Raw genomic sequence first — 27,817 nt, forward strand, 5'->3', positions numbered from 1 at the left:
TGTCTGAAAGTACACTCTATATCTGTTAAATATATTCATAAACAGACATTTATTCAGTATGATTTCATTAAGGATACATTACAGTGGCAGAGGATGCTTTGGCAAAAGCAAACACACTAGCTTTTTTTTTTTTCCTTCTTCTCCTGACCATTTTTCATCACGACATATGCTGTCTCATGTCATGCTGTAATCAGACAGCCTAGTGGCTGGGTCCTTCAAGAGCTCTTCTAGAGCTCAGAGTTCAGTGTAGAGAGGCAATGTTGCATTTCATTAGCTATGCCCCTACACACACCACTCCATACGTACTCATGCTTCTCACTGGGAAAGGCATTGAGTTCATTCCTTTCAGGAAAAAAAACCCCCTCAAAGTACAAAAGTAACCGATTTAATAGAAAGAAAAAAATAAAACAAAACACTGAATCAAATCCTGCCCGTGATCAACAATGATGCTACAATATGTTTAATACTTTTCACATCCTCACTGGCCAAACTTCGATCACCGTCAGCGGTAACAAATAAAGATACACAACAGTTTAGAGCCATAGGTCCAACATGCTAAATGAAAGCATTTTTGATCAAACAAAACAAAAGCACAAGCGAAAACACTAATTCTGTTACCAGATAACCAGAGCTTCTCACCGTGTGAGTATTGTGCTAAGCCTCTCATTGTGATGAGTATTGCACTAAGGCTCCACACTAACCCCCAGTGCACCGTCACTGGGCCTCTTCATCTAATCCCAGTATGCGGACCACAGCACACTGTAGGCAAGACGCTGTATAGCACTACAGAAACTACACAGGACAGATAAGAGAAGGAGAGCTGCGTGTGCACACGTGTGTGTTTCGTCTCTGTTCCCTCTTTAGGGTTCTCAGGGCTCAGATACATGTGGAGCTCCCACTTCCACAGGAGTTCCAGAATTGTTCCTCCACAGCTCCACCGTCTCCTGCGTGTCGAAGAATTCGTCCGGTTCTTCCGGGCTGAGCGGTGTCTGAGCGCTGGACCCGGCCTCGGAGCTACTCTCTCTGAGCTCCAGCAAGACGGGGAGTGAGCCTGGCAGTCCACAGAATGATTCCATATGGAGGGGGAGGTCAGAAAGAGAGGAGGAGACAACCTCCTCGGTGCTTTGAGCCTCCTTAACAACATCACCGTCAGGGCTGGCTCTCAGAGTGTCAGCGGCAGTGTAGTCTGTGCTGGAAACTGGTTTATCGTCATTACTGGGAGTCTCTGAGTCAAAGGCCTTACTGGAAGACAGCAGGTCATCGGTTGGTGGGGGCTCAGTGGTTGGACTGGCGTCCGAGGGTGGGCTGAGGGGATGGCTTGTGACCGAAGTGGGCTGGTTGGTAGCGTGAGGTCCAAGGTGAGCCTCCTCACTGCTCTGAGGGGTAAGGGAGATTTTCTCGCTGAAGCTGAAGCGCGGGGATGTGTCTGCTGTAGTTGGGGAGGACGGGCCAGCACTGGATACTGTGCTAGAGGGCCCGCTGCTATCTGTATAATACAACACAAAACAAAACAAAACACACACATACACACACACACACACACACACACACACAAAAAGCATGCATGCAACATGTATCTGTTATATAGCCACTGTAAACCAAACACTCCCCTGCTCAGACAATTCTTGATCCAATCAAGGGGAAAACAGCCCATGGGCACTACAGATTGTAAAAGACTGTGCACTCACACCAGGGTGGGCGATCAGACCGTTGGCGTAAAGAAACAGAGGAAGACAGCACTCTCTGAGGAAGATATGCGTCCATACATGGTGGATTGTGACTGTCAAACATTGCTGAGAGAGCTGCAGGAAACAGGAGCACACCCATTTGAGATAACAGAGGACTGTCCCAAACCAAACACAGAAAAACAGAGTAACCCACAGTACCACACCGAGAATTCCTATCCTACACGCCCACACTGAGCCACACTCAGAGTGTATATCACACACACACACACACACACACACTGTCACACTCAGGATAAAGCACACAGGCACACACACACAAAAACGCACAATCAGACACACATATATTTACCCACGCACATATACAGAGCATAAAACAGGGTAACACAACATTTATTAGGGTAGGGAGCAGTTTGGACGAGCACTTGTACCTCTTGAGGTCCTGTTGTGGGCATCCACAGCGTTCTCACAAACAGTGGTCAAGAACTCATCCACCTGTTTAAGTGACAGAGAGTTATGGAGTGTCTCCAGAGGGTAGATGGAGGGCACCATAGAGCAGCCTTCAAACCCTGCAAACAGAAAACACACACGCACGCGCGCACGCACACGCACACACACACACACACACACACACACACACACACACACACACACAGACACACACATACACATACACACCAACACACACAAACAGACCCCAAACAGACAGACACACACACATACACCACAAACAGACACATATCAGTGTGTGTAAAGGTGATTCCTCATACCAGCTCTGAGGAATATGCCACCCAAAGAGCCTTACTGAGGAAGCTTAACTTGTCCACTCATCAACTCATTCACATTTCCTTCACCTGTAAAACTCAACCACAGCACACTCTTACTGTACATGTATCACATACACACCCTTTTGATCTATGTATCACCAACCTAAATCGAACACTGTACAACATAACCCACACATTCCTTGCAACTGTGTACAAATAGAAGTTATGACTTCATATTTCTGTAGTCTGATCCCATTCATTCATCTGTCTGCAAACCACCATATAAATTAGAGGATAACACACAGGCAGGTTAGCATGAGACCACACTCAAACAAAAGGCACATTTCACTTTCAGAATATATAGTAGCTGCAAACAGTACAAACAAGGCATAACTGTACACATTTTATGAAAGAAGACAAATATATTATCCGTTTCATGTATATTTTACATTACAAATGTAGGGGGGGGGATTTGTCCAAACTGTAAAAAGAAAAACAACTTAACCCGACCCAGCCCATACTGGCAACCATTAGGGGGACATCATATTTAACTGGAGAAGTGTTAGCATATAGGATGGACGACAAACTATAAAGAAGAGAAATTCAATGAGGGGACGTGAATTCTGAAGGATGGAAATGGAGGATGGATGGGAAAAATGCTGAGATGAGAGAGTGAATTTGGACATTTCTCCAATGTTTCTCCATTACATACATGCACTAAACACTACAGCCATACAGGACGTACCACTGAGTTTAGCGTTAAGGGCAAAAAGCTACATACTGACTCAACCGAGGCTTAAAACAGCAACTTCTGGAATGTGGCGTGTGTCTAGTACCAATCTAACGCTGTAGTAAAGAAAGGGTTTCTCGGTCAAACCAGACATCTTTACTGGTCATTCTGTCCGACACATGCCACATAATCCCTTTTCACTGGTCTGTCTACAGAGCTAATAACTGGACATGACTTTATATTTTCTAGTCGCTACAATACATACAACTGTACACGCCTAACTACAGCTTCTTTTTCATAAGCACATCAGCCTCTCTTCCTGCCTCTTCTCTGTCATCTCTGTGGTCTCCACAAACAGCTACTTCCATTATCAGTTCATCATACTGCCAGTTTTTCACAAATGACTGCAAAATTTATGCATGCACCTCTGTCTGTATATCTCTCCAAACATGCAAAAACCAGTCAGAACTCAAACATCAAGCATTACGGAGAATCAAAACGAGATCGCCACTAACATGCAACTGCCGATGCACCCGGCCAGGGTTTTTTCCAGCCAGCTAGCAAACTTAATTACCATCCAACATAACCCAATGCATAGAATACTCTCAAATACATGGTTCGTTACTCTAAAATAAAAACCAATACAATCTTTACAGAGTCTACAAGTTAATATGCACTGGTCGAAAAACCAAAAAACCAAAACCAAAACGACTTGAGGTAAGCAGCTTTAGACTGAAAGCATGGCATGCTGTATGGGAGCAGCACTCAAGCGTAGATCAGTGTGCTGGCAGCCTGAGAGAGAGACAGAGAGAGGCTGCAGGCTGACCGTAGAGATACTCTAGCGGGTCCTTGCCGGAGATTAACCAGTTGCGGAAGAGACGGAGGTGGTAGGAGCATTGATTGAGATGGTGTGCCAAAGTGCTGTCCAGAGAAAGTGGGCGGCTGAGGGACGGATCAGTGGAGAAACGCCGCAGCAGCGTGGCAACGTGGTGCTCCTCCAGGGGTTCTGAAGGAAGAAGAGGTAGAGCGAGGAAGAACAGGACAGAGTGGGGTGTGGGGGTGGGGGTGTGGGGGTGGGGGACACTGACAGTCTCACTGGCTCACACATGCCCACAGAGCAGTGGTCTGTCTTCAGTCAAATGCCACTGGAGATCAATCAACAGTTTGACCTATTCACTCCTAGCAGAGACACGGCTTAAGACAAATCATTCATTCACACGCATGGACAGTGCGGCGCTCCATCTAAAAAACCGGCGGCGAAAATTCCACCGCTCCCATGTAGTCATCATGCCTGTAACGTTAGACATTTATGCTCCTCTTCAAAGACATTCAAATAACATTCTCCAGAGGTGACACTCCATGACAACTCTCTAGTCCAGAGCATGGAGCGAGAGCACCAAAAAGGAGCATTCCTCAACTAGGACCATTTAAATAATTATCAAAACATACATGCTGGAAATCCACAGTTTGAATTTCGGGGAGAAACAGCACGGCAGTCAGCACACCAGCACTCCTGTAGAGTGTCAAAGTGGGTCACAGGCCCATTTGACGTGCACGTCACACAATTTTAGTTCAGTCACGTCCATTCACTGAATCCAGGTGAGCCTGTTGGTGGACTAATTATTACCTGCTCCAGCCCACCACAGAGATGCTCTAATGTCCAATGCGAAGGAGTCGTCCTGCGTCCCTAAAGTGAACACAGCTGAATATCAAACCAAACCCAGTCCAGCTCTTTTAGACCCTCAGTTCATCTGGATGATATTCATAACATTAACATGCCACTAAAGCAATAAACACAAGAGTTAAGACCAATTCAACACCTTACAACTAACTAGAAAAATCTAGAGGAATTTCAATACAAAACTGGTTAGAGAACAATAAGTGAACCGTCCCTATCTTCCTGCCAATCTCTGACACTTTGTGAGCTTTTATTTAAGACTTTATAAATGAATAAATAAATAAATACTGAGGCGGCCATCCTCCAATGCACGGCCAGTGTCAGCCCAGTTAACATGGACTGTCCTGAAATACTGTTTCTCAAAGAGAAGACAGAGGTAGTAAACAAGAGCAATCCGAGACTAAACCTAGACACTAAAAACACTCTGCCAGAGAAAACACCAGAGTAAGAACCTGAAAATCACTCTACACCACATGATTTCTGATCATGATTTATTTAAAACCCTTCAAAGCTGTCGTATCAGTCTTACCGATGAAATTACTCCATGCAGGACAATGTCTGACTGTTTTTCACTCTGACTACACACACTGGCAAAATGGCTCCTGTGAAACACTGAGGATGATACAATCTCACTCTCTTCTTCTCCCTCTGTTAACACACACACACACACACACACACACACACACACACAAAGTATGACAGTTCTTGAGAGGCAGGGCTGCCAAGCTTAAATTCCTGGTATATATGATGCGATTTCCTGAGTTTAATTTTATTGACATGTTAGGTGTTTTATGACACAACATGTAACATATATAAAGGTAACCACTGGCAACCCTGCCAGCAGAACTCCAGAAATTAAGAGCTTTCTCAGTTAAGTCTGTAATGTAACGTACCACTCCTCAGTAAGAAGAAAGGGAAAAGTGAGACAAGGCTCTAATTCCTTCCAAATGAAAGGGAGAACAGAGAGAAAAGTATGACAAACTGGGCCTGATTTCCAGAGGATTTCTAAAGCGCTGTGTGGTTTGGGAGTGTGTGGGATTTAACTGTAGTGTGGTCTCCGGGTGCTGGTCTCTGTATGCACGTGTGTGTAGGTGTATGTGAGTCTCTCCCTTAATGTATCAAAACATGCACAGTACCATCTACACAGAGAACAAATCACCGAGAGAAAAAACACTGACATAGAGTAACGTCCTCTGCTGAGAGTCACCAAATCAAATCCCTCTTCATTCACACACTAACTATGCCACACAACTCAGTGCATTATACACATCATCATTATGGACAGTTTACATTCCGTGTGATTATGTCTAATGGGTTTCTGTAGGCCAGCCTTCAGCCTACATCTCACACACACGCACACGCACACACACACACACAAAAAACAAAACATCAAAACATTCACAACTGTTTCCCCTTCACAACTACAGAAGGACAATGAACAGAGATCTGTAGCACATCAACACATCTGACATCACCAACAGACACAAACACATTCATCTCAGTGTATAGTGAAATACTTTTACATAAAAACAAAACCAGTGAGTGGAAGCAGGGAAGCTCTCCCTGGAAGCTGTCCCTGTTAGCAAATCAATGTGAATCCATCAGTTCAAACTGCTGAAAATTCCACTCTAAATTCAGAGAAAAATATTTAACAGTTATAAAATTGTAATGTTCAATGTCAGCCAAGCAGACCAAATTAGGCAAGAAGAAGACCTGATCACATTTTCAATTAGTTCACACAATATCATACACACATTTATACACGCTTTACCTCTCTCTCTCTCTCTCTCTCTCTCTCTCACATACACACACGTGCACATGTGTACACAACATGCACACACCCACACCACATTCTATAGTCTATCCCTTGTAAACACTGAGTCGCTGGGTGAGAGTGTGCATTTTTGCAGGAGGTCAAAACAGGATGGATGGATGATCAAAACAGCATGGATGAATGACGAAAGAGTGGGAGTAGCCTCAGGCAAGTGGACAAAGTCAAAGAAACATTAATGGTTTAGAAGAAACATGGAAGTGAGCGGTGTGAAATAAAAAGGTAAAAAAAAAAACAAAACAAAAAAAGGCGTTTTCCACAGGCATGCAAGACCAGGGAAGTTAAAGAAGTGGAAATACTTGAAAGAAGCAGACGTACCATTAGTCGGATGCTTTGCAAACGACACAGAAAATCGCTTTACTGCCGGCATTGACAACAACTCTGAGGAAATAGAAAAGGTCACTAGTGTTACTATCTGCCACAGGGCATTGGCACAGGATTGGGGAGGGGAGACTAGGTTTGCTTTAATGATAGGATAATTCAGGATAATTAGCACAGCAGAATCTGGGCTAACTGCCACTTTATACGCTTTAGCTCTACAGAATGACATAGGGAGTAAGCGAGAGGGAACATTTTGCAGTTCTAGTGTGATATTTTGAGGACAGAAGAGCCTTATTAATTAACAGCTTTGCTCTGACATTTGATAAACAGAGAGACACCAGGACAGACAGAATCACACATAATGACAGTGCTGTTTATTGTGGTGCACATTGGATTACTGTGTTGATGTGTGTTTGTAATGCGTAGTCCTTAAACTGAAGCTGTTTATCCTATCCAGTATTTACAAAAATTACACTCATTAACCAGAGAGAGCCCTAGCCATTCGATCCCTCTCAGTTATCTGCAGTTCTACTGAAAGAGCACAGGTCAAAGTGATTTCTCCGCAGACAAGACTCCCAACCCCACAGCCTCAGGAAAAAAGAAAGAGAGAGAAAAAAAAAAAAACGCTTTACTGATCAACACCTCATTAACAGCAAAAAACACATAAGCATGCAGAGAACAATGCTTATTCCCACCCCCTCAACTAACACAGCTCACACACACACACACACACACACACCACACACCACACACCACACAAGATAAGCGTACAGGGATGTATATTCGGGTGTAGACAGAGGTGAAAATGAGGAGATGGCTGACAAATCCACTGTGTGTAAATCAGTATGAGAACAGGCTGTGCCTGCACACTGAACAACATTCACATCCACATTTCACAAACCTTAAGGCGTACACAGGAGCAAATGCACAGACGAATGAGACAAAATGACATGTAGACAAAAAAAAAAAAAAAAAAAGACTTTCCACACAAAACTCTCAACGCAGCCTTAAAAATGACCACCCCAGGTGGAAAATAAAACATGGATCCGCACTTCCATGCTGACATCTAGTGGACTACACCACTGCTCAAAGAGCGAATATCAAAGAACGCTCAAGAAAGACAAGAATTTCACAACTGAATCCACTGAAAATACTGTTTCTCAAAGAGAACTCAGATGTCATAAATAACTAGTTGAAAACACTACCATCAATGCATAGTCCAAATAAAAAAAAGATTGGCAAAATGGTGGGGACATACTCAGTAGCTAAGCAATTTCCTCCAGTTATTATAATTATCTGAAAACATATACAGTCAAGCCTGTGAGTAAAACTAAAAAAAAAAAACAAAAAAAAACAACATTTAAATCTGCAGGTAAAACTGAGGGACACAGACATATGGCCCTTTACAATGAGAGAGAACAGAGATGAGCAGGTTACACACACAACCTTTTGCGTGATAGTGAATGAAAACAACACACGGACTCCACATTTCTCTGTGAGCCACACAAACTATGAACTCCATTTATAAATGTGTACTTTGCTACTCTGAAATAGAAAAAAAAAAAAAAAAGTCTACCCTCAACATATCTAACAGTGCTCTGTGTGTGTAGAATGACCTCTGCAAATTCCCACATTTTGTCTAAACAACAGGTTAAACGGGTCTGGGGGAAACATACCGTCTTTATAGGACAAACTGCCAGAGGAGAATTTTTTGCGATGTGTACGTGCGTAGTCCTGCAGGTTGGGGGCACTAGAGGACCCCCCAAGGACAGTAGTACTGAAGAGTCCTGCACATTGTGAGCCTGTGGGGTTAGAGCAGGCTGTTAGTTCGACACCACATCACGTGCACTTATTTTAACCATCCACCATCTCAATTACCTTCACTTACGTCAGTGGGATGTTAATTGCTGATGACTGACAAACGCTAAATCCATTAGACCTACGTGAGCTTCGGTCACATGGAAACTCACAGACAGAATGCCAGTTAAACTGTATCGGTCTACATTAGAATGTCACAGACAGAATGCCAGTTAAACTGTATCGGTCTACATTAGAATGTCACAGACAGAATGCCAGTTAAACTGTATCGGTCTACATTAGAATGTCACAGACAGAATGCCAGTTAAACTGTATCGGTCTACATTAGAATGTCACAGACAGAATGCCAGTTAAACTGTATCGGTCTACATTAGAATGTCACAGACAGAATGCCAGTTAAACTGTATCGGTCTACATTAGAATGTCACAGACAGAATGCCAGTTAAACTATATCGGTCTACATTAGAATGTCACAGACAGAATGACAGTTCAACTGTATTGGTCTACATTAGAATGTCACAGACAGAATGCCAGTTAAACTGCATTGGTCTACATTAGAATGTAACCTGCATTCACTTCATTGGTCAAACCACCGGAGACCAGACAGAATATGAAAGAAGGGAGAATATATTCCAACTTTCGTTGAGAAATCAGTCTTAAATATAAGGTTATGGGATATCAGGGGCTTTTTGGGTCGAAAGGAATCACCAATATTTGCAGCTGATGAGAGTGCAAATTTGTCTCCTCCGCAGATTAATTCACTGACTGAGCACTCATTGTGTGCTTACAAAATTCCACCCTGCAGTCTTAACCGCTGAGGTTGGTCTAACCGGGTGTGGAATAACCTGTGTAAATGAAGCACGTCTATGAAATTCAACTTTGTTAAAATCTTAGTTGCTTGTTTTCTTTTACTTTGTTAGTATAATTAAGTTTTATGTGAAACTGCATTCTTGTAGTTGGACCATACGGAAAGTATTTTAGTCTGCATGCTTTTTAATTTCACTAAAGGTCATATTTTGGTATTTTATATATATATATATATATATATATATATATATATATATATATACACACACTGTGTGTGTGTATGTGTGTGTGTATATATACACAGATAATACCATGTATGTTTGTGTGTATGTATGTGTGTGTGTGTGTGTGTGTATATATATATACACACACACACACACACACACACACACACACACACACACACACACACATATATATGTAACTCTGTGCACATGGAGTTGTCTGTTGCCCATTGTTTTTTAAGGCTTGCCCAATAGTTAAATTATGACTAAATCTCTTCGTTTTATTAAGTCTTTCCATCGTTAAATCAGACAGAACTACATTTGCAAAAGGGGCTCCACTGTAAATATCTGTGACCGTATGTAAAATGGTGCAGGCTAAAACCTTTTAACATACATACCACTCCCAATGAAACTCAACTCTGATTAAACTGTTTTTGAGTGCTCAATAGGGATTCAGAATTCCAAGGTCACTCGGCAGTTTGAACTCTGAGCACCATCCTTGTGTTTTCCTGACAGCAGGAAAACGTGGAGCTATAGCTGAAAAACAGAAAGGTGACACCAACCTAATCCACTCTGCTTCATCTCCGGGGACTGGCGAGAGCATGAGGGGAAGAGACGATAGCTTGCAGCCTTAGAGGACGAGGTTTCTGACAGGACCTGCAGACAAACATACACACCCGCACACACACAGGCACACACACACATACACACACACACACACACACACACACACTTAGGTACCCCTCTTAAACCACCAAGCCTTCCTCTTGCATGAGATAAGTGAGTAGGCCTGAAACCGCAAACACAGCTGTCTGACAGGCTCAGAGCACAGCCATGGTTCCAGAGACAACATTTTTGGGCTGGGCTAATTCCACACACTCAAAAACTTTCTCAAACACCAAGATATCCCACCTCACCATCTCCTTTCACTACAAAAACTTTGAAACTTGTGCCTGCTGTGAAAGAATCCTACTGGCTCTGACATGTACACCACAAAGAAAGCAGTCCCTGCCATATTTAGAAGCATGCACATACAAGACACCCCATAAGAGCATAAATATCACAGACACTGTTATGAGAGCTCCAACTGCCAAACTTCCAAACTCCAGCAGACATGATGTCGCAGATTTTCAAAACATATTTCTATTTTTTACATTAGTAACGTTAGTAACAAACCCTTGGTACATCATGAATGCAAAAACAGAAATACATCATTCTTAACATTTACTTCTGCTTTCATATCATTTTTATACATGAAACCATTTTGCAGAAGTAAACCTCATTTTGCAAAACAGATAAAAAGCAGAAAAAACCTTGAAGCTCACTGAAGAGGGTCTTGAATCCTGATGTAATCAGTATTGCAGTAATAGTAGAGCAGTCAGTGTTTATGCGTTTACCTCCATGGAACCAGTTTTGCGGTTGCGTATGAGCGGAGATCTCTTCTGTGTACTGACGGGTTCTGACAATGGCACTGCCCGGTCCACTTCATCACGTACAAGATTCTCCAAACTACCAGGATCTGTCTGCTTCTGTTCGTTCTATGCCAAGCGCACACACGCACACGCACCCACATGCGCACGGACAAGAACAGAGAGGCATGCAAACATTAAGCAAACTTCACCTCTCTCGTCTGTTGTAATGACCATCTTGGAAGGCTGAGAGAGAGAGAGAGAGAGAGAGAGAGTGAGAGAGAGAGAGAGTGTGAAGATTGCTTACCTCTGCAGAGGCAGGTCTGAACCCAAAGCCCATTGGTGCATTTTCCTCCTCACACACTTTCACCCCGGGGCTAAAGTGCAGCTCCACGTGGAAACGCTCCTCCGAAGAGGGATCCTGCGGAACGTTCCAGAGACCATTTTAAAGGTTAATTCACGAATAAGGGGGTGACATGGGTCCCGCGTTTCTCGGAAGTCAAGAGATAACACACTGTTCGCTTTTGTGTTTGGGTCAGAGTCAGAGAAACACTTGAAGTGTTTAAGTGATGGGGCCATAGTCCCAAATCTCTTCATCGCTCCCTTTCCTTGTAATTTTGCTCTCTTAATAAATCCAACAGATGGCAGTTCTGACAAAGACTCATTCATGGGTTGCTTCTTTGGAATTGCTTCAGCATAGTCAGTCCAGATAGCACTTTAATAACTACAGTTTTCTTAGAAATAGACACAACATAACAGGGCCATGTAAAAGTACTGGGGCAGGGTGTGGCCATTCACATAGTTCCAATGCCTTTTTGATCCAGACGGGATTTGTGGTTTATGTGGCGGGACATTCTGGAGAAGGACACACTGTACCTTGTTGTTGTCCTCATAAAGCATGATGACAATCTGAGTCATGTAGTTCAGCTCAGAAACAGCACTTAGATAGTCCATGGCACGCTTCCACTGCTGATCCTTTTCCTCCTGTAACACACACACACACACACACACACACACAGAGCCTGATGACAGCCTTCTCTATCTCACCATCACTGTGTTTATCTCTTTCTGTCTTTGGCTCTTCACTTACATCCAGCAGACCTCCGTAGCGGAAGATACTAAGCAGAGAATGGACATGACTCTCACTGGTGAAATACAGTCGTGTTCGTACATGCCGGCCTGGGGACAAAACTCCACGGGAATACCTGACAGATAGACATGCAGACACACAGACACAGACACACACACACACATAGTGATGAACTATAAGAATAGCAGCATGACAGTATTAGGCTATAAAAAGGGCAGGCTTGGGAGTGTGTGAGAGAGAAAGGGAGTTGGCAGTACAGGACACACACTCACAGAGGGTGAAGCTTATTGACAGACTCATCCTCGTGGGTCCTCTGCAGGTCTAGCTGGATTTTTTTGATGAGTGGGAGGCAGTATGCATACGAAATGTTCAGCTTCTCCACTTTACTGATGCCATATTCCTGCAGAGTCGCAGTGCACAAGAACACAGCGCATTAACACTGGTCCGGCAGGTTTTAGCCTGCCTATGAACCAGCTGACAGAAAGACAGGGCCTTACTGTGACGGACAGATGGTCAAACTCAGACTGAAGCTGACTAGACTGCCACCACACACTCTGTCTGCTCTCATTCATCATTCATCATAGGATCAGAGGTTTCAGCAAACAGCAGCTTCTGACTGCCTGGCTACGATAAGAGACTACACAGACGTCTCACTAGTAGCTGACTATACCGCTGATCTGATCTAAAAGAAAAACACAGATTTTGCCCTTTGAAAGGACTCATGTTACTCTTAATGAAAGCTTAATGCAGCTATCGAAATTCATCCAAGGTCAGCACAAGAGCGTAAAAACATTAGAGGGATGGAGAGTCATAATCTGACATTCCAAACCCATGCTCTAATACTGCTCTATACTGTAATGGACAGAGACGGTTTGGTATTTGTAAATAATTAGGCAGAGGGCATTTACCAGCCTGTCTCTGAGAGAGTACTTGAGGTATGATGATGTCACTGTCTCTGAGAGAGTACCTGAGGTATGATGATGTCACTGTCTCTGAGAGAGTACCTGAGGTATGATGATGTCACTGTCTCTGAGAGAGTACCTGAGGTATGATGAGGTCACTGTCCCTGAGTGAGTACCTGAGGTATGATGATGTCACTGTCTCTGAGAGAGTACCTGAGGTATGATGATGTCACTGTCTCTGAGAGAGTACCTGAGGTATGATGATGTCACTGTCCCTGAGAGAGTACCTGAGGTATGATGATGTCACTGTCTCTGAGAGAGTACTTGAGGTATGATGAGGTCACTGTCCCTGAGAGAGTACCTGAGGTATGATGATGTCACTGTCTCTGAGAGAGTACCTGAGGTATGATGATGTCACTGTCCCTGAGAGAGCACCTGAGGTATGATGATGTCACTGTCTCCGAGAGATTACCTGAGGTATGATGATGTCACTGTCTCGGAGAGAGTACCTGAGGTATGATGTCACTGTCCCTGAGAGAGTACCTGAGGTATGATGATGTCACTGTCTCTGAGAGAGTACCTGAGGTATGATGATGTCAGCTAAAGCTCGCGAGAGCGTGAACAGCTCCAACGTGTCCTCCAGGCCCAGAGAGCTGTTGTGCTGGACGTCATATTTCACGCAGTCGTAGATGTCTGGGATCTTGCTGATGTCGTAACGGCCACTCTTCATGCGGAAATCCCGCTCCAGTTTGGACCAGCGCTGCAACATCAGCTCCAGGGTCTCACTGTGATACAGCTGCAAGTCTGTGAGGAAAAAAAAATAGATTTTTAAAAGATTTTCACACTTGTAAACTTGATGATAATAAGAGATGTTAAAAGAAAAGTATTTTGATTTGATAGCGTACAGAGAAAAAGGAAATACCGGTAGACAAAAGAGAACAAAAACGGTAATAAGAATGATCTTTCTGACCATTTTCAGTCAATTTTTCCCCTTATCATTCAATGACAAAACACGAGCGACTCATCAAAAATAAATTGTACAAACTATAGAATTAATGTACGCAGTCCCTTGCTGATGCACTTTATAGTAAAATCGAACATTTCATGATTTGATTAAGATGTGAAGAAACAACTAGAAGATGATACATTAGTGGATGCAGGTCTGTTGAAGAACATAAGCAATGGAACACCATTTCTTAATGACAAAACTTCATAATATCACTTTTTAAAAGTTTTTATGAGGAGGACAAATTATAATGAAACCCAACGAGTTGACAGGACCTTGTTATGTTTTGCTATGCCGAACAAAATAAGAAAACATGGAGACATAGTCATACAGCCTCTGAATCCTGCTTGCTGACTGAAAACTTATCCAAACCACATGTTTCACCAACAGTGAAATAATAAATTGCTGCCTAATGTAAATTCTCCCTGTGAAATAATTCAGAGGTCAATCTTTACCATTATTGTGCCTAATGTGCAAAGGCCACTATTCAGACTTACGTTACACAGATTTTTTTTAATCACTTGAAACAGTAACAGGAACAACAGCTGACCTGCAGATTTGGGGTCTTCGAGTCTCTTGCGGATCTGAGAGGTGAGGCTTTGGATGAGGGCATAGACCTTGTCACAGGTTTGCACTGGGTTCTCGACAACTTTCATTGAGTTCACTAACGACGAGCTGCAGGTCGGAGCCAGCTGGGGAAATGAAACATAGAGCAAACAACGATTTCAAAAAGGGGATTCAGCTGTCAGAGCTCCAGTGGTCTTACCCCTCCAGCTCTGCCCTGTCTGACTCGTTCTTTTAATAGGATCCAGATAAACAGAGGGTTCACTGAGCCAAATCATTTTTCACTGTCTGAAGCTATAAACACTCAATAAAATGAATAAAGCAATCAACGTCACGATAAATATCTGTATGGTCCTTAATTTGACACGGATCATCAGGAGACGTGATATTACCCTGTCAAAATCCTCCTCTGTGAAGTCCTGATCCTTCTGCATGATCTCATGAAGTCTGGCTTTGACTCGATGCTGACACCCACTCAGGGAGTCGATGTCATTATCCAGAAGCCCATTCATGTTGGCACTCTTCACCATCTGTACCAGGATGGGCGTCAGCTCACCCTCCAGTGCCAACAGGCCCTAGGAAGAAAACAATGAAGAGTAATCACAGGAATTTGTCACGATCCAAATGATTAACCAATGGGACTAACCATCAGAACTAACAGCAGGCATACCCAGAACTACTAACTAGCCACTAAGACTAATCAGGGGAAACACCACTCTATTCTCGATTCTAACCAAGAGATTAATCACAGGCTTAAGTGCTGGCATTAACTATGTGGACTCACTTGCTGGCCACATTGTTCAATCCAAATCGAAAGTTCAAAGGCTTTCAACTTAATTTCAGTCAGAGGTGTAGTGATAGTACCTTAGCGAAGGCAGCAGCGGTCATCTGAACTCTGCCCTCATCAGAGGCGTAGATCTTCAGGTCATGGCGGTAGGTGCTGTGCAGACGTAGTAGGCCGCATCCAGGGAACCCAGCGTAATCCCCTACAATGCAAGGATATAGCAGGACAATGAGCTCCAAACATAAACAAACACAAGCTAATCCAACTTAAGGTCTCACTCATGCATTAGTCAAATCTTCTCATTAAACTCATACTATTACTATACTGAGTTTTTACAACAGGCATGATCACAAAAGATTTATGCACCCCAGACAGCTCTGGACACAACAAAGAACTACAGAAAAACAAAAACTCTGAGACGGTTTAGTGTTACATTTGTACATCTGGTGATAAGGCATAATAACTCCCTTGTTTTGCTTTCTCACTCTTTTTTTTTTTTTTTTTTTAAATTTTGCAAAGAATAAAAAGGTTGTAATTACAACTTCAGGGCTGCCCATCTGAAATGCTGAAATATTTCAAAAATAAAATTTGGAACATTTCCCACAAATACCATCCAGATAAATACAGGCTTACTAAAGAATCAGGAGAACCTTACACAGCCCCCCCCCCCCCCAGTACTGTGACCCAACTTCTGCCCCTGAACAGGCTGAACTTAACTGACTGTCCTTAAAAGGCTGCTTCAAACTTACTGTGACTCACAGATCATTCCCCAGAGAAAACCAAAAACCAATGCAGCTGTTTCAGACAGTACCATTTCCCAAATAAACAAATTATGATTAAATACACACATAACCAAAAATATTCTTAATGCATAGCATAATATACTTTAGCAGTCTTTAAAAACACAAAGTACACAAAGACACTTCTATATCACTCCTTCAGAGAAACAAGACCTCATTTTTTTCAGCAAACTAATGAAAAACTAATATATCATACACCATAACACACTACTACATTATTGAATAGATGGTTCTAACATTTTTTTGAGGGTATTCTGACATTTTTTAATTTACTGGTATGTGTCAGGCTCTGACATTTTAAACCTCTATCTTTCAATACTACTCATTTAACACTCTTTAATATTTTCTCTATCCCTTTCACATGACCTAGCTTTTAACTCCCAGTTAAGCCAATCCCTGCCCCCCCCCCCCAAAAAAACAAAAAAAAAAACAAACCAAAAAAAAACAACAAAAAAACAGGAAGTTGTAGGGAACTGACTATCAACTACCTGTTAACAAGCAAAGCACTGTAGACTGTTGTTATTTCTTAGATCTACTGTCATTCTACAGACATTTCGTTATAATAAAGTCCAATCTCATTATACACTTCTCCTGTTCTGACCTCTGATGCTGTTATATGATGTGCAGTTAGTGCAATGGGTGTATTAAGTGTGTGAGCGCAGTTCATTCAGGTAGAAGTCTCCACACCCCTTCTTACCACAGTCACAAGGGCACTCACGTCCCATGGATTCGCATCTACTGGCCAATTTACAAGTCATGAAGAGCAGAAGAGGAAGAGGCAGATTAACAGAAAATGTGGAGTTTTCTTTTTTTTAGTCAATGAGAAGTCAAATATTTCTACAAGGTTACTGAATCATACATTTTATGTGACACGTTCAGTATAGGTGTTCAATTCAATAAAAGTGTCCAGTATTCTGATGGCACTCTGATTACAATCTACTGAAATATGCTGCCAGACTCACTGAAATGAAATATTATAAAGTAAAATGCTAATGCGGTTCCTCAAATAACCTTAAATATAACACTGTAAAGAACCTTTTTCATTCACAAAGCAGATAGAGAAATAAGGATGTTTAATATAGAGATGATGAAACCTGATAGTAATGTGAACAGTGTCTGTGAAGTTAATCTTAGGTTTGCTGTTAAAGAGTAAGGAAAAATTAATAATAACCTCTGAGTCAAAAAATGATGAAAGAACAAAAAATTTCAAACCTCTTAAAAAGGAAAAAAAAGTCAAAGGATTCCTATTTCAGACTGCACTGAAAAAACAAGGCTTCAGATAAAACCAGTTCGGAATGACATTTATTATATTTCTATTTCAGCAGCTATGTATGTCATATATCAATGTGCAGTGTCATTAATACAGATGAATTATTATGTAGCTGAATTAGGTCGCTGCTAAGGGCACGGGGACTGTGTACACAAGGCCACATTAATAGTTAGGGAGGCATGAAGTTAGGGAAGCATGAAGCTAAAGACACTAACCCTGACCTTCCACTAACAGAGACAATCAGCACAGCTGCATGAATGAACAGAGTACAAGGCCACAGCTGCTCTGCCACGAAACGGGATTTCAGTATTCAATATGTGTGCGCATGCGTGTGTATATATATATATACACATACACGTATATATGGTGCAGTTAAGGAGGACAAAAGTTGAGGACTCTACCTTGACCTCCAGGATACATGCAACGGAACGCTCTGCCCAGCTCCTCAGCCTGTACCCTGCCCGCTGGAGTCAGCTCTCCACCCCACTTCAGCACCAACAACAGGGACGGGCCCTCCTTACGACTGTCTGAAGACAACACACAAATGCAATCACCATAAAGCAAAGCTTCAAAATGAATGAGCAGTGGGTTACTGTTAGTACGGTTTTTCATTCAGATCAACAGAAACACACATCTCTCTCTTACCTTCCTCTTCACTGGATGTTTTAGGTTGTCCATGAGGAAGGTAGGTTAGTTGCACTTTTCGGTTAATTCCAGAGAAGTGCCCGTACCTGGGAATGGATTGGAAACAAAAGGAGGGGGGGGGGCTTACTGGAGGTTAACAGTGCAATTGTACAGCCTACTCCACCGGCCTCCATCTTGCTCTCACATTCTTGATCTCGGTCACGCATCTCGGATAACAACTTTATTGACCAGCCAGAGCAGGTGCTCAGGAATAGATCCAGGGCCGTTCCCAAGCGGTCACCGATACATAACCACCTTCTGAAGACAATTTAGAAAGACAATACCACTGTTCCTCGCTTTGCAACCTCTCTGTGTCATTGTGTCCTGCACAAATAACACACAGCATTCTGTCTCAGTAAAGCAGAAGAAAAAAGAAAACCCAGATTCCACGTTGTCGAACTGAGCAACTGAGCAACCAATTGACAGCATCCTTCCTTCATGTTACATGCACATCTTGGCCAATAAGAAAACGCTCCAATAACAGATTTCCGTAGTAGGTGGCCAAGCACATACACTGAGTCAAGGTGACATAGAGAGAAAACACAATCTTAAGCCTCGAACTGATCAGTGATTCTTATTGGGGAGGACAGTTTGAAATAAAAGGCCTACATCTTAAAGTATGCGTGTTATTTTTATTGGAATAAAAGTTCCAAAAGAGTATGTATTCTCTGTGGAAAAAGGTGTGTTCCAGATACAGTGGCCTAGTATCCATCTATCACTCACATCTCAAGAACCGTCTTCAGCTGCTCAAGTTTAGACTTTTTTTCTTCAATCTCACAGTCATTGTGCTGGCCCAGATCTGCCAGCAACTGCCTTGCAATGTCCAGCACCTCCTATGAGACACAAATCATACACAGACTCAATACAGTTAGCATGCACTAACATTACACTATGCATATATGTACACACAAGCAAACCAATACACAGGCTCACTAGAGTTAGCACAGCGTCAATATACCACACACCCAATATACTACACACTACTCATACACAGTCAAAGACAAATGTAGACACAAAATATAACTCATTAGTTACACCCTGACCATCTGCAGTATTACAGCAAGCAGACGCATTACACACAACCGGAATAAAACACATTTATCAAAGACACACACACAAAAAAAGATTCACACACACACACACACTAATCACACCAACCTGAAGCTGCTTGGGCTTCTTCAACTTCAGTTTACCGGTTTTATATCCACCATATTTTTCAAACAACTCAAAAAACCTGGTTTAAAAAAAAAAAAAAGTATTCTTTATGTTTCAGGCATTCTTCATGAATCAAGACTCCTACACAAAGACAGTAATGGCTTGTCCGAACTCACATGGGATTCCTCACTTCTGTCTTCATTTTCTGTTTGGGCGTGCGATCTCCATGCCGGATCACGGCAATCACACAGCGTAGCTCCATCCTGTCAGAACACAGCAGTCATTTATCATTAAATCACTTCACATTCCACTGACATACACACTGTTTTGGATGTGTTAGCTGTATGTGCTGGGATCAGTTCTGCAGACAAGGCTTTAGACAGGGCTGGAAGCAGTAGAGTCTATATGGACCAGTTGAGCCGCAGTGTGCTATGGTCTGTATAGATCTATGGAGGTGTATAGATCTGTAGAGTGTGCTTACATGGTGCCTGATGTGACAGGAACAGTAGAGTCTATATGGATGTGTAGAGGTGGAGTGTGCTTACATGGTGCCTGATGTGATAGGAACAGTAGAGTCTATATGAATGTGTAGAGGTGTAGTGTGCTTACATGGTGCCTGATGTGATAGGAACAGTAGAGTCTATATGAATGTGTAGAGGTGTAGTGTGCTTACATGGTGACTGATGTGATAGGAACAGTAGAGTCTATATGAATGTGTGGAGGTGTAGTGTGCTTACATGGTGCCTGATGTGATAGGAACAGTAGAGTCTATATGGATGTGTAGAGGTGGAGTGTGCTTACATGGTGCCTGATGTGATAGGAACAGTAGAGTCTATATGAATGTGTGGAGGTGTAGTGTGCTTACATGGTGACTGATGTGATAGGAACAGTAGAGTCTATATGAATGTGTGGAGGTGTAGTGTGCTTACATGGTGACTGATGTGATAGGAACAGTAGAGTCTATATGGATGTGTAGAGGTGGAGTGTGCTTACATGGTGCCTGATGTGATAGGAACAGTAGAGTCTATATGAATGTGTGGAGGTGTAGTGTGCTTACATGGTGCCTGATGTGATAGGAGCAGTAGAGTCTATATGAATGTGTAGAGGTGTAGTGTGCTTACATGGTGCCTGATGTGATCGGAGCAGTAGAGTCTATATGGATGTGTAGAGGTGGAGTGTGCTTACATGGTGCCTGATGTGATAGGAACAGTAGAGTCTATATGGATGTGTGGAGGTGTAGTGTGCTTACATGGTGACTGATGTGATAGGAGCAGTAGAGTCTATATGGATGTGTAGAGGTGGAGTGTGCTTACATGGTGCCTGATGTGATAGGAACAGTAGAGTCTATATGAATGTGTGGAGGTGTAGTGTGCTTACATGGTGCCTGATGTGATAGGAGCAGTAGAGTCTATATGAATGTGTAGAGGTGTAGTGTGCTTACATGGTGACTGATGTGATAGGAACAGTAGAGTCTATATGAAAGTGTGGAGGTGTAGTGTGCTTACATGGTGCCTGATGTGATAGGAACAGTAGAGTCTATATGGATGTGTAGAGGTGGAGTGTGCTTACATGGTGCCTGACGTGGTGGGGACAATAGGAATGTCCTCAGCCTCAGTGGGGATTGACCAGGGAATCTGGAACTGGGGAGCCAGCTCCCTCATCACGATGTTCCTGAAAACACAAACACACACACACACAAACACAAACACACACACAACCCCACAAAAATCAATAGGTCGCAGTTAAAAACTACACATAGCCTTTAAGGTGACTTTTGATTAAGCTTTAGATATTAATCTTCAATGTGAGCAAAATTATAATATGTAAGGTCTTTAAATTAAAAAAAACAAAAAAAACCCCTATAAATTCAAAGAAACTAAACTGGCTTACCCAAGAATTTTTGCACAGTCATCATAGTACTTCATGGAGTTCTTCACAAAGCTAAAGCCATTGACATCACACACGTATGAGTGTCCATTTGCTCGCAAGAGGTCAAACCCACACACTGTTTGCTGCATTGCGACAGACAGAGACACAATGAATAAATGAAACATTTCATAAATGCCATGAGGAAAGCAGAGCAAGACTGCGCTGTACCGGTCTGAATGCAGGACCACACTGACTATTAAAAAAAGAAGTCTCTGACCTTAAATGCCAGGCACACCTTCCGTGCCACCAGTTTCTCCATGGCCGTGAGCATGACGGGGTAGCGGATTTCTTTCCCCTCACTGTCCCGCTCAACCTTCCCGTCCAGGGCGGGAGATTTCCGAGCCTCGGCATGGGCATAATCAGGCCCTACAGTGTACACCTGGGTTGAAATGCAAATATGCTCCATTGAATGAAGAGAAACCTACTTTACCACACAGAGTGCATTTTAAAAGCCCGCTCAAAGCCTAGTGCTGCAGCATGGAGAGGAAAAACCCTTTAACAGGAGGAAACCTGAACAAACAAACATAGGCAAATAGCTGCCGAACCTCAGTCACGGAGCCAAGTCTGTGCTTTAAACGCCTACCTAAACAGGAATGTCATGTGAGAGGTCTAAGAGGGTGAGTATATTCTTATGGCAAAATGATTAGTTTACTGTGTAGTGCTGGTACATAAATGAATCCATACAGGGGAAGACATCCACTCTAAGTGATAACGTACCTTCACATCTGTGCCATCTGTTGGCATAAATTCCTCATATATATAGGAGCCAGTCTTTCTTACGCTGCTCTCTGGAGAATACACGCTGCTCCTGCTTCCAATCTACACACAACAAGAACATCATCAGCACCCAAAGCATTTCTCACACTTCATTAAAGCTGCATATGCACAGTTCACTGCATTTGCAAACAAGATACAGTACAGAGCGACCTTCAGAATATAGCTCTTTTTCCAAACAATAAGATGACATTTAGCTTAGGGAATATCACTGCATGAGACCATATCAGGCAGCGCATTTCACTTCATGTTATCAACAACAAATGAGTACAATGCTTGTTGAAAAACATGTATTTAACCCATATTTTAGAGCAAAGTTATATTCTTATACCCATGGTAGATCTGTGTGGTGGAATTGTATTCACGCTGTGAGTTAAAGTGTGATAGAAATGCGGTAATGCTCTATGGTAGAGCAATAAGGTCAAACTGTTTGGTACAATTGTATTCGTGCTGTAAGGTGAAGCGTGACAGAAATGTGTTCAGACTCTGTGGAAGAGTGATGAGGTCAAACTGTGTGGAAAAGCTGTTCGGTAGAACTGTATTCGTGCATATAAGGTGAAGTGTGACAGAAATGTGTTCAGACTCTGTGGAAGAGTGATGAGGTCAAACTGTGTGGAAAAGCTGTGTAGTGGAACTGGGTGACAGGCCTGTCAGAGCCGTAATGCTCATGTGGCAGGACTGCGTTCTCGAGCTGTGTTGTGGAAATGTGTTGCAGAGCTGTGAGGCACAACTGTCACAGAGTCATCATTCTCAAATTTCACCCATCCATAACTCAAGTTTATGATGCAGTCTTTAGATTCTGCTCAAAAACAGCCTGGTTAGTCATTACGGACTCTGCTGGTTCTCTTAGCTTACACAGCCTCATACAAAGCCCGGTGTACATGTGGACCTTTTCACTATGCGTGTGTGTCAGTGTGACAGCAAAGCTTTTCCGGAACAGAAAATCAGGACAGTATTTAAGTGTGATACACACCTTTCGGAAGAGCCTTTGGCTACCTCCTCCTGCTGAGGTGGGATAGTAAATATACACATTATGGTCTTCAGCACACACTGGTTTCTCCACAAACGGCTTTGGGAAGATCTCCCCATTCACCTCCACATGATCCTCTCCTTCAACTAAATTACATTCTGAGAGGACAAGAGAAATATTTTAATTTATGACTGAGTTACCACCAGACTTTTTCAACTAAAAACACAGTAGAGGACAACAGTGTTCCTAAGAATGCCTTAATGCAGAAAGGTGATGAACTTACTGTATTTAGGCCTACACCATTTCTTGTAGAGCAAATACTGTTTTAGTTGGAAATTTTTCAGGTCGTAATTTTAGGCTATTTTATATCTGCAGACCGCAGTCCCTGCAGTACTGTAGATACTGCTGTCAGAGATATAATGGGTGAATGCACTTTATATAGTCTCATTCTTCAGACAAGCCTGTTTCTCAATTCCCCATTCACCTCAAACAGATTCATAAGAGTGGCATTCTTTACCTGCTTCCATTAGGAATTATATATATACATTTTACTATTATTATTATTATTGTTATTATTATTAGTGGATAATGACAAAAATAAGCCACATAATTACAAGTGGTCGACTGTATGCTTTAGCTTACCATCAGGTTTGTCTGGATCTCTGTTTAAAACAGCATAACGTGGTAAATCTATTCCTTCCTCCTGCAATATACGATATACTTCCCTCCTGTAAACAGAAGAGAACTCTTAGTCTTCATTTATCAAAGGTATAGATTATACTAGAGATGACTTCAAAAACTTCAAGTGGTCAATAAAATAATGAATAAATATACAACTACAAAAAAAAAATCAAACTAAAAAAAAAAAAATTTCAAGAACACTTCAAAATACTCTAAAGCATCCAACCAGGCCAGTAAAAATGTCCTGGGAATTCTACCTGTCCTGGATGTAATACTGCATGTCCAGGTCATTGATGAGCAATGGATTTCTGAGTTTAGCATAACTCACAGCCTTGTCCAGAGGGAAACCTACAAACACAGAGAAAATACAACAGTTTGTTCACAGCTGCTTATAAAATAGAAAAACGTCATATAAACGTTTTCTCTTTTTATGAGGGGGTGGGGGTGGAGAGCCACTTTGTACAGCTGAGTACAAAGAGTCATGTAACTGCCTGCAATCTAAACGCACTGACTCCACTAGAATTTTAAATGGACTCCATTTAAAAAAAAGGGCTTTTAATAGAACTATCGGCACATTAAGGAGATATGAGTGCAACCATGCCGCCGAGTGTTGTGGTCTGTCAGTGTAGTCATGTGATACCTTTGGAGTGGAAGGAGATGAGGCAGTCACACAGAGGCCATTTGTCCACAGGCTCGTTGAGAATGACGTCCTCGGGGAAGATGACCACAGTGATGTACTCAAACTTGCACAGACGCTCCAGGATCTGAGTCATGGGCTTTGACTTGGACTTCTTCATCATACAACAGATCCCCACAACGATCTGTCTCTCCGGGGGCTGTGGGATGTCATTGACGGGCATACTGAGCATGAACAGACTACTCTTCCAATACCACCGAAGAGATATAATCAAAACTGGTTTCAGGCTACTCTAAAAAAAGACTCTGGGAACACTCTATAGCCCTGAGGCCCAGACACTAAACCACTGGTGTACCATCAAAAGTCACTTATGTATATTCCCTAGACCAACTGCACATAATGACAACTGTGACAACTGAGAGACGTTATTTCATTTTTCTTTTATTCACAGTATTTACCTCACTCACAAACAAAAGTAACAAACAAAACAAAGTCATCCCAAATAAATTGCAGGATAATCCCTAGCAGAAAAAAATTAAGAGCGATATATGAATAATAGACCATCGTTTTGACTCCCTCCAAAAACCTGTCAGATCTGAGATCTTCCTCACCGAATCGGCCTCTTCATCATCCTCGTACAGCTCCATGTCTGTCTTCATGCTGTCCAGGCCTTCGCTCTCATCCTCTTCCTCGCAGCCCACGAAGAATCTGGGAGCGCCGCGCTGGCTCTCGCCGGGGCTGCTGGGCTCTGACATCACAGTCCACGCCAACAACCCTCAGCGTCCTGCCGCGCCATCGCACGCCAACACACAGCGCTGGCAGCCGCTGGGGTAGGAACAGCGTGGGCACTAGGCCAGAGCTGCTATCCACCACCCAACTGGGAAACACTGAGGAATGAACAGCAGCAGTACGCCGTGCTCCTGGTTCGAGAAAAGTGCTCAGACAAGAAGATGAGTGGCTAAGGTGTGGTCTGTGACACTGAGTGGAGATGATGAAGACTCATGTTCTGTCTCAGGGGTTCACAGCTTGTATTTGTCACACTGATCCTTTAAGAAACTCTAAATGCAAGCACATTTAGACTGGGCAGTAAGCGAGCACATTTTCAGCCTGAAAACGAAACAGACAAACATCTAGTAAAATGAAAAGGACAAAAACGATATGACATCACAGCCCAAAGGACACAAAACAGCTCATAATAAGCATACGGCCTTGTCACAAATGATGAGCGGTCAGTTTAATTACGATTTTCAGTAGCAAACACAATGATCACATCCAGGTCATCAGGAAAATAGGACAACAGCAACGATTTCTATTAATTCTGTACTATAGTAACTAAAAACACAGCTCAGATTAAGATGAATCATCTATTTAAAGGCAAAGGCAGTCTGAAGAACTGCAGTGAGACGTGTGCTGTATATGCTAACAGAAAATATCAAAAAAAAAAAAAAAATGGAAGGAAAAGGGGATGGCCAATTCAGCACAAAACTGTTCAGCAAAAACTTTATGTAACTAAGTCATCTATCAATTGATCTTACTTTCCAACAGGTTGTGTATAATCTAGCAAAAGTGAATATTAACCAGTTCTAAAAACAAATTAAAGGCATTTAAATAATCCTCTCAAACACAGAAATACTTCATACACCTTGGCATGCGATTTATTTTAAGTTAAGCAATTCCATACTTAACAGGATTAGCCTGCATAACGGATTAGAGCTGGAACTTGAAATCTTCTGTTTGCACCTGTTGTTTGAGCAGCACTCACAGGTGGGAGGCAGGAGTAAATCCACAGGTGTATGTACACAGACAGACTGACGTGACTTTCTAAAAGTTTAAAAATGCGGTGCACTATTCCAATCCACAGTATTTTTAAATAAACTTTTCTTTAAAACAGTTCCCCGGAAAAACAACAAATACTACCAGAAAATCACAGGTCGTAAAATATGCTAAAATCACAACTGGAACAGCTGGGTAGTATCCTCAAATAGTATGAGAAAGGCCCGCTCCTTAAGCTTGTCTCGACCTTGTAAGTTACGGGCGACGTTATCAGTGTCCTGCTATCAGCTATTCGCAGTGTAGCAAAACGATTTACATACACAGCTGCCGTTAAACGGGATTCCGAACACACTCGACACTGTATGGAGGTTTACACTGACTGGAAATGCGCGGTGGTGTGACACAGACTGAACGAGTGACACCGGAATGGTATAGCATAGATAATGGGTCAGCGAACAGACCCCTATGGCAAAGTGTCAATTTTCCAAAGATAGCATAGCATAGCAAACTGAGGAGACTGCACTGCAACACTGTAAATTAGACTGCACGTAAAGTTAAATAGCGAGAGAAAAAGAACGATCAGCTGGCATGTCAAGCACACCATTCAATCCAAGCGATTTGTCCACTCCACTGCCACCAGCACCATAGCAATAATGATTTTGTTAGCTAAGTGCTGAGAATACCCAGCTAGCAAAAGCTAACCAGATGAGCTCGCTGTCCGTACACTTTGAGTTAACTGTAACTAGACAAACAGGACACACATTTCAGCCATTAGAAACCGTGTCAACTAGATTATTGTGACACAGAGACGTTTGGCTACATCGACATACTTCGCCATTCGAAAATGTGTTTGAATACCGTTTTATATCTCTATAAATTCCGAATCTTGTCCGTTACTTACAGAGTGAACCGTTTTTGTTGACATTTTCTCTGCTTCCTCTGTTCTGACAGGCTGTGAGAGAAACCAATCTTACTTTAGGATTCGCAGAACTTGCTTGGTAGACGAAAGATTGAACCAATTAGATGACGGCATTTGTTCAATTACAGCCACTCAGCAGAGAGACAGGCGGAGCTAAAATCGGGAACTGCATATTTTGAGCAGAGCTTTACCTACACTCTGAGGAGAACCTACAAGAACTAGTAGTGTAACAGGGATTGTGCGTAGTTAGTATCGTTTTGTTCTTTCACTGACGAAAGGCAAATTTTAAATGCAGGTAGTAAACAGGAAGGAAATATCAATTTTTGTACGGTTAAGATGATCACAAAACTCACTTTTCTCCAGTGGGATCAGTTATATGCAATCAACACGCTGCTCTTCATTCAAACCTGTGTCAGATTTGACCCCAAAACTTATTTCAGGAGGTCATTAGGCGGGGGTGAAAAAAATGAGAGTGCTTAAGTATGTCGACAAACTTGACATTTAATGCACTTTTACTACGTCCCTCATGTCCAGTGTTATGCATAATTTACAGGAGGGCCATGGGAATATTTATATTCGGTGGAGGCGCGTGGGAGTGGTAACTTACTG

General features: G+C 42.4%; 1 protein-coding gene across 1 annotated transcript; it reads right to left on the reverse strand.

Annotated features, from left to right (window-relative positions):
* Positions 1-27,217, reverse strand: ppip5k1a (diphosphoinositol pentakisphosphate kinase 1a). Its single transcript, XM_030794341.1, has 30 exons — positions 27,191-27,217; positions 25,128-25,623; positions 24,520-24,715; positions 24,137-24,227; positions 23,841-23,926; positions 23,202-23,356; positions 22,172-22,273; positions 21,672-21,833; positions 21,416-21,537; positions 21,095-21,196; positions 19,702-19,788; positions 19,529-19,604; positions 19,094-19,203; positions 18,315-18,417; positions 18,088-18,199; positions 15,697-15,818; positions 15,225-15,407; positions 14,819-14,960; positions 13,843-14,066; positions 12,633-12,760; positions 12,361-12,475; positions 12,147-12,254; positions 11,578-11,691; positions 11,259-11,399; positions 10,425-10,518; positions 8,689-8,814; positions 7,010-7,072; positions 2,117-2,254; positions 1,689-1,793; positions 1-1,486 (listed from the first exon to the last, which is right to left on the reverse strand). Exons 2-30 carry the CDS (start codon positions 25,269-25,271, stop codon positions 870-872), a joined length of 4,068 nt encoding a protein of 1,355 aa, XP_030650201.1. The 5' UTR covers positions 25,272-25,623; positions 27,191-27,217; the 3' UTR covers positions 1-869.
* Positions 27,218-27,817: the final 600 nt, after the last annotated feature.

This window comes from Chanos chanos, chromosome 2 (assembly GCF_902362185.1).
Source record: "Chanos chanos chromosome 2, fChaCha1.1, whole genome shotgun sequence".
Taxonomy (NCBI): domain Eukaryota; kingdom Metazoa; phylum Chordata; class Actinopteri; order Gonorynchiformes; family Chanidae; genus Chanos; species Chanos chanos.